This window comes from Nerophis lumbriciformis, linkage group LG10, assembly GCF_033978685.3.
Source record: "Nerophis lumbriciformis linkage group LG10, RoL_Nlum_v2.1, whole genome shotgun sequence".
NCBI lineage: Eukaryota > Metazoa > Chordata > Actinopteri > Syngnathiformes > Syngnathidae > Nerophis > Nerophis lumbriciformis.
In genome coordinates this window covers 54,971,703-54,980,691 of record NC_084557.2, presented here as the reverse complement: position 1 = coordinate 54,980,691, position 8,989 = coordinate 54,971,703, and the positions used below count along the sequence as shown (strand labels likewise).

General features: G+C 42.3%; 1 protein-coding gene across 1 annotated transcript in view; it reads left to right on the top strand.

The window, feature by feature from the left end:
* The window catches only part of LOC133612078 (protein shisa-like-1a), a 69,340-nt gene extending 60,882 nt beyond the window's left edge, over positions 1-8,458 (top strand). Inside the window, exon 5 of the mRNA XM_072914015.1 lies at positions 8,343-8,458. Coding sequence (XP_072770116.1) covers position 8,343 — 1 coding nt within the window. The 3' untranslated portion in view covers positions 8,344-8,458. The remainder of the gene's footprint in view (positions 1-8,342) is intronic.
* Positions 8,459-8,989: the final 531 nt, after the last annotated feature.

Genomic DNA, 8,989 nt, shown 5'->3' with positions numbered 1-8,989 from the left:
AGACGTTAGCTCAGCTGGGGTACTGGGGGCCCCTCTGCCAGTGAATAGATGCTCAACATCAACAACCTACTCAGTGGCCTAGTGGTTGGAGTGTCCGCCCTGAAATGGGTAGGTTGTGAGTTCAAACCCCGGCCGAGTCATACCAAAGACTATAAAAATGGGAGCCATTACCTCCCTGCTTGGCACTCAGCATCAAGGCTTGGAATTGGGGGTTAAATCACCAAAAATGATTCCCGGGCACGGCCACTGCTGCTGCTCACTGCTCCCCTCACCTCCCAGGGGGTGAACAAGGGGATGGGTCAAATGCAGAGGACACATTTCACCACACCTAGTGTGTGTGTGACTATCATTGGTACTTGAACTTGAACTGAACATGTCCATGGGGCCTCCTCATTAGACATCAGCTCAGCTTGTTGCCATCAATCACACTCATCAATCAGGATGAGCGCCAAGGCGGCTTGAAGGCAAAACAAAGGAGGAGGAGGAAACATGCTGCTTGATAAAAGTGGGCCGTGGGAAGGAGAAAAAGAGGCTAAATGAATCTATGGTCATTCATGCTGTTGATGACTTCTTTACCTTTGATGTGTTTACTGGAGATGGGATTTATGGCACTTTGAAGGAGGCCAGATCATGAGGAGCCCTTCAAAAACAAGCTCGTTATTCTAGTTATTGTTTTTTTTAATTAAAGGGGACCTACGATGATTTTAATCTACATTTAAAACAATTCCTTGTGTTCTAGATAATATGTACTACATATTTGTTGGTGTAAATTGTAAAATCTACTCCACGATCACTTTTATAATATATATGTTTTGAATCTGTCTGCAAGATGTTCGATAGTGGAGGCGTTACCAGATTGCAAATGAAACCACACCCTACCCTTTCCAAAAGTATCATCATTTGTTGCTTGAATATCTTGAAGTCGTCACGAATACTTTTATTGCAGACACGGTCAAAATTAAACTTCATAAGCTCCAATGTACTCAGCCATGCATGCAACTCTGTGTGTGTGTGTGTGTGTGTGTGTGTGTGTGTGTGTGTGTGTGTGTGTGTGTGTGTGTGTGTGTGTGTGTGTGTGTGTGTGTGTGTGTGTGTGTGTGTGTGTGTGTGTGTGTGTGTGTGTGTGTGTGAGAGAGATTGATGATGAGGGATGTGGGTATTGTTTTCAAGTCTGTAAAGCACTTTGTGTTGCATGTATGAAAAGCACTTAATAAATAAAGTTAGATTTGATTGAATATATATTTCCTCCCATTAGGTTCACCTGCGCACTCCTCCATGGATTCAGAGCGTGCATACTTGTGGCAGCATTTATGTCTCGTTAGTGTTATTATGCGCATGGCAAGATTAGATAATAACTTGTTGTTGTGTTTGTGAAGCAGAGCTGGCTGAGAGCTTGACTTAACGTCCGAATAAGTACATCCACCTCGCTGTGATGTCACAACGTAGCCAGACTGCAAAACTCCGCCAACAGAGGCATCTAAAATTGTGTGCAAGCTGACGGCAAAGTACATGAACTTAATGATTTGATGCGTTGACATTGTTTAATATTCAACATTACAAGTCAGGAAACACTAAATTGATCTTAGGTCACTTTTTAGGGAACAATCACTAGTAGCAGCTTTAAGATGAGATGTGCGTCAGAATAATTGACATTTAATATTGCTGGGAATTATTATGAAATATTGACAGCATTTTTATATTTGCAGTATGGTGCAATATCCCCATGCTTTGACAGTGACATCACTCATTTGAATTTTCTAAAAAAAACAAAAAAAAACAACTTGCAGCACAAGAGCATTTTAACAATAGAGAAAATTCAGGAGGAACAGTGTGGTTTTGGTCCTGGTCGTGGAACTGTGGACCAACTCTATACTCTGGGCAGGGTCCTTGAGGGTGCATGGGAGTTTGCCCAACCAGTCTACATGTGCTTTGTGGACTTGGAGAAGGCATTGGACTGTGTCCCTCGGGAAGTCCTGTGGGGGAGTGCTCAGAGAGTATGGGGTATCGGACTGTCTGATTGTGGCGGTCCGCTCCCTGTATGATCAGTGTCAGGGCTTGGTTCGCATTGCCGGCAGTAAGTCGGACACATTTCCAGTGAGGGTTGGACTCCGCCAAGGCTGCTCTTTGTCACCCATTCTGTTCATAACTTTTATGGACAGAATTTCTAGGCGCAGTCAAGGCGTTGAGGGGATCTGGTTTGGTGGCTGCAGGATTAGGTCTCTGCTTTTTGCAGATGATGTGGTCCTGATGGCTTCATCTGGCCAGGATCTTCATCTCTCGCTGGATCGGTTCGCAGCCGAGTGTGAAGCGACTGGGATGAGAATCAGCACCTCCAAGTCCGAGTCCATGGTTCTCGCCCAAGAAAGGGTGTAGTGCCATCTCCGGGTTGGGGAGGAGATCTTGCCCCAAGTGGAGGAGTTCAAGTACCTGGGAGTCTTGTTCACGAGTGAAGGAAGAGTGGATGGTGAGATCGACAGGCGGATCGGTACGGCGTCTTCAGTAATGCGGACGTTGTATCGATCCGTTGTGGTGAAGAAGGAGCTGAGCCGGAAGGCAAAGCTCTCAATTTTCCGGTCGATCTACGGTCCCATCCTCACCTATGGTCATGTGCTTTGGATTATGACCGAAAGGACAAGATCACGGGTACAAGCGGCCCAAATGAGTTTCCTCCGCCGGGTGGCGGGGCTCTCCCTTAGAGATAGGGTGAGAAGCTCTGTCATCCGGGAGGAACTCAAAGTAAAGCTGCTGCTCCTCCACATGGAGAGGAGTCAGATGAGGTGGTTCGGGCATCTGGTCAGGATGCCACCCGAACGCCTCAGACTGTAGAACAGTCATAAAGTTTGGACTAACACCTGGTCTAACACCACCTCAGACTGTAGAACAGTCATAAAGTTTGGACTAACATTTGGTCTAACATCACCTCAGACTGTAAAACAGTCATAAAGTTTGGACTAACACCTGGTCTAACACCACCTCAGACTGTAGAACAGTCATAAAGTTTGGACTAACACCTGGTCTAACACCACCTCAGACTGTAGAACAGTCACAAAGTTTGGACTAACACCTGGTCTAACACCACCTCAGACTGTATAACAGTCATAAAGTTTGGACTAACACCTGGTCTAACACCACCTCAGACTGTAGAACAGTCATAAAGTTTGGACTAACACCTGGTCTAACACCACCTCAGACTGTAGAACAGTCATAAAGTTTGGACTAACACCTGGTCTAACACCACCTCAGACTGTAGAACAGTCATAAAGTTTGGACTAACACCTGGTCTAACACCACCTCAGACTGTAGAACAGTCATAAAGTTTGGACTAACACCTGGTCTAACACCACCTCAGACTGTAGAACAGTCATAAAGTTTGGACTAACACCTGGTCTAACACCACCTCAGACTGTAGAACAGTCATAAAGTTTGGACTAACACCTGGTCTAACACCACCTCAGACTGTAGAACAGTCATAAAGTTTGGACTAACACCTGGTCTAACACCACCTCAGACTGTAGAACTTCCTCCACATATCATCTAAATGTAGTTTGTCAGTGGCAGAATTGTTCAAGCTTTTCCTAAATGCTTATTACGTAACCTGATACTGTACGTGTGTCACATTCAATGTGGCATCAAATTGTTTTTTTTGTTTTTTGGTGCATATCCGCCTCCCTGGAGAGAAGGGAATAGAAGAAGCTAATGGCTCAGAAAAGTGTCTCTAGTCAGCTGAACATCTGAACATCTCTCAACTGTAAACACATCTTTAAAAAGACACTTACAGTCCCCGCTGTTAACATTTACACTTCAACCTTTTCCTCCTTGTTTGTCATCAAAGCATCTTCATACACAATGCATGCGCTCATTACTACAATATTATGATGATGTAACCATAACTAGTTATGGTTACATCATGTATAATCATCATAATAGTATGATGTAACCATAAGAATACTATTATGATGATTATAAGTTAAAGTAGCAATGATAGTCACACACACACACACACACACACACACACACTAGGTGTGGTGAAATTATTCTCTGCATTTGACCCATCACCCTTGATCACCCCCTGGGAGGTGAGGGGAGCAGTGAGCAGCAGCGGGGGCCGCGCCCGGGAATCATTTTTGGTGATTTAACCCCCAATTCCAAGCCTTGATGCTGAGTGCCAAGCAGGGAGGTAATGGCTCCCATTTTTATAGTCTTTGGTATGACTCGGCCGGGGTTTGAACTCACAACCTACCCATCTCAGGGCGGACACTCTAACCACTAGGCCACTGAGTAGGTGAGTGATGTAACCATAACTGGAATATTAGACATGATGCAACATAACTGGAATATTATACATGATGTAACCATAACTAGAATATTAGACATGATGTAACCATAACTAGAATATTAGACATGATGTAACCATAACTAGAATATTAGACATGATGTAACCATAACTAGAATATTATACATGATGTAACCATAACTAGAATATTAGACATGATGTAACCATAACTAGAATATTAGACATGATGTAACCATAACTAGAATATTAGACATGATGTAACCATAACTAGAATACCTGAGAGTCCAGTGCCAAGACCCCGTCAAAGGAGATCAACAGTGGCCATGCCGTGTCAGTTCATTAACACCACTGCTGCCATGTGTGTGTGTGTGTGTGTGTGTGTGTGTGTGTGTGTGTGTGTGTGTGTGTGTGTGTGTGTGTGTGTGTGTGTGTGTGTGTGTGTGTGTGTGTGTGTGTGTGTGTGTGTGTGTGTGTGTGTGTGTGTGTGCAAGACTGAAGAAGTATCTGCATAGAAATCCGTCCAGCGTCGCCACAAGCACACTATTATTTTTTCAATTCTATGATCTTTTCTTAGATGTTGTTGTCACATGATTACTTTCCTTCTATGTTTCCTCTCCAGAGTGCAGCATTCAAGTATATTTGATGTCTACTGATCATGAGCACAACTAAAGTACATCATTTCCTTGCCTAAAAGATGACATGAAATATGAAGAAGACTTTGGAATGAAAGGAAGAAGTATCTGAAACATTCTTCATGTTTGCCAAACAACATTATCAATCAATCAATCAATCAATCAATCAATCATATCAACATTTTAAGCTGCTTTTGATAAGTTGCCCCAAACAAGTGGATGTATACAATTGTCACAAATGTCACAAATAATTGATTGAAGGCCTGATCTACTAAGACCCAAATAACAAGTGCTAAATATAAAAAGGTGTGTACTACTATGTTGTATGTGATCTACTAAGACTGCATATACAATTGATAACTCGTGTAAAAGTGGTGCAGACCATCATACCAAAATGAGGATTTTGCGTGTGCTGTCGCCATGGAGACACTCATTTCCCTCCACATTCATGGCATCATGCTGTTGACATGCAGCACACAAATGCATCATGTACCACTTTTTATGGGCTATATTGAAACACCATCTCCACATAGAACCTACAAATGTATTATGTACCACCTTTTATGGGCTATATTGAAACACCATCTCCACATAGAACCTACTTTTAGCATGCTGAAGGTTATGATGCTGCGCTTTGGAATGATCCAGAAAAAGCATAGCCTATTGTAAGACATGTTTTCACACGGATGATATTATCCATTCATCCATCCATCCAGTTTCTGCCGCACATATACTGCAGTCAGCATGAACTTATTATTGCACATATACTGCACTTAGCATGAACTTATTATTGCACATATACTGCAGTTAGCATGAACTTATTATTGCACATATACTGCAGTCAGCATGAACTTATTATTGCACATATACTGCACTTAGCATGAACTTATTATTGCACATATACTGCAGTTAGCATGAACTTATTATTGCACATATACTGCAGTTAGCATGAACTTATTATTGCACATATACTGCACTTAGCATGAACTTATTATTGCACATATACTGCAGTCAGCATGAACTTATTATTGCACATATACTGCAGTTAGCATGAACTTATTATTGCACATATACTGCAGTTAGCATGAACTTATTATTGCACATATACTGCAGTTAGCATGAACTTATTATTGCACATATACTGCAGTTAGCATGAACTTATTATTGCACATATACTGCAGTCAGCATGAACTTATTATTGCACATATACTGCAGTCAGCATGAACTTATTATTGCACATATACTGCAGTCAGCATGAACTTATTATTGCACATATACTGCAGTTAGCATGAACTTATTATTGCACATATACTGCAGTCAGCATGAACTTATTATTGCACATATACTGCAGTCAGCATGAACTTATTATTGCACATATACTGCAGTTAGCATGAACTTATTATTGCACATATACTGCAGTTAGCATGAACTTATTATTGCACATATACTGCAGTTAGCATGAACTTATTATTGCACATATACTGCAGTCAGCATGAACTTATTATTGCACATATACTGCAGTCAGCATGAACTTATTATTGCACATATACTGCAGTCAGCATGAACTTATTATTGCACATATACTGCAGTTAGCATGAACTTATTATTGCACATATACTGCAGTTAGCATGAACTTATTATTGCACATATACTGCAGTCAGCATGAACTTATTATTGCACATATACTGCAGTCAGCATGAACTTATTATTGCACATATACTGCAGTCAGCATGAACTTATTATTGCACATATACTGCAGTTAGCATGAACTTATTATTGCACATATACTGCAGTTAGCATGAACTTATTATTGCACATATACTGCAGTCAGCATGAACTTATTATTGCACATATACTGCAGTCAGCATGAACTTATTATTGCACATATACTGCAGTTAGCATGAACTTATTATTGCACATATACTGCAGTTAGCATGAACTTATTATTGCACATATACTGCAGTCAGCATGAACAGGACCAAGTGTGTTTCGATTAGGCACACTTTTGTTTCTAAATGCAGCACAAATCTGTGTTTCAAGGGCTGATTGGCAGCCCTCCTCAAAGTAGCTGATTAGACTTCTTGTACCACTCTTTAAGTATTTAAAGAACTTTAGGATTTGTTTTTATAATACATATTTATACATATACACATATCATGTCCGGTATCGAAGCTGCAGCCCTTCTGGCACGGCTCCAAACATTTCTTGCAGCTCATGGGATTAAGTACTGGCAAAGGTGTGTAAAGAAGGTGGGGGTATGTGCGGGTGTGTGGTGAAGGTGGGGGTGGGGGTATGTTAAAAGTAAAGTTAAAGTCCCAATGATAGTCACACACACACACTAGGTGTGGTGAAATTTGTCCTCTGCATTTGACCCATCACCCTTGATCACCCCCTGGGAGGTGAGAGGAGCAGTGAGCAGGAGCAGTGGCCGCGACCGGGAATCATTTTTGGTGATTTAACCCCCAATTCCAAGCCTTGATGCTGAGTGCCAAGCAGGGAGGTAATGGCTCCCATTTTTATAGTCTTTGGTATGACTCGGCCGGAGTTTGAACCCACAACCTACCCATCTCAGGGCGGACACTCTAACCACTAGGCCACTGAGTAGGTTGTGTGGTGCGGGTGTGTGGTGAAGGTGGGGGTATGTGTGGCAGTCCATGGTCCATGGTGTGCATGTGTTATGTTTGTAGTCCTGGAGTCGCTGCACAGGCACGGCAAACAGAGTTCAACTCCCCGGGTGTTGTTGACAGGGAAAGACTTGGTTGGTCTTCCCTGCACTGTCCTGCAGGGAAATCTCGAGACAGCGATCTTGCCAGGTGACTTTCAGCCGGGGAAAAGAATCCAGATTTGAATTTTTGTGTTTGTGTTTGTCTATTTCTGGTCCTCAAATTCATCATACTTGGCCATGCGGACGTCTCCCAGATTGTTGGGTTCTGACCTCCATTTGACCGTTGAATTATGGTCATTTCCCAGCCAATATTCTACAACACAAATACAAAGTTGAAACAACATGCTTTTTCACAACATCATTTGACCATTGAAAGTTGCTCATTTCCCAACAAACACCGTGGATCCAAACGTTGTTTCAATTCACAAATACAACAATTCTGCACCATTCTTTCAAAGTCGGTTTTAAAGGACATGTACGTATAATCAACATCTTGTGCCCGCTGGGAGATCATCAGTAAAATAGTTAGTTTTAAAGGACATGTACGTATAATCAACATCTTGTGCCCGCTGGGAGATCATCAGTAAAATAGTTAGTTTTAAAGGACATGTACGTATAATCAACATCTTGTGCCCGCTGGGAGATCATCAGTAAAATAGAGGAAGTAGAATATATTGTGGTGCAACTAGAATGAAAATACAAGCAAACCAAATAAACGTTCATTGACAGTTTTCCTTTTTGTCTCCAACAGAGAAGTAGCAACACCCGCTTTCCTTCCATGGCAGAGAGGAAAGGCCTTCCTCCCAACATGGAGTCTATCTCAAGGACCTCACCACCCTCTGATGAGCACAAAGCACCAAAGGACTGACACTTGAACACAACAACAATAAGACAGCAGTGAGTGAGTGACACACTTAAGGACATGGAGTGAAGACCCCCCCCCCGTAAACAACTGGATGAACTTAATGGCTGTGAAGTGTTGATAAGACTGCACTTTGTGTTGTGTAGCAGTTAGACCACACTTTATTGTGTAACAGTTAGACCACACTTTATTGTGTAGCAGTTAGACCACACTTTATTGTGTAGCAGTTAGACCACACTTTATTGTGTAACAGTTAGACCACACTTTATTGTGTAGCAGTTAGACCACACTTTAGTTGTGTGAGCTGCTGGTTAGCTTGATGCCACACCATATGGTAACGTGTCTTAGACCAGGACGCCCCCTTTTGGGGTTTTTCTTCCCCCGCTAGAGCTCTAAGAAGCGTCCGTTTTTATTCCCGCCTGTTTGAGGTGAGCTAGGGGTCAGGGACACCAGAGCATCACCTTACAGGTTGCCATGGCAACCTCCCCTCATCTTCCTGCAGCAATACACAAACATTGACATCACACAATCAAGAA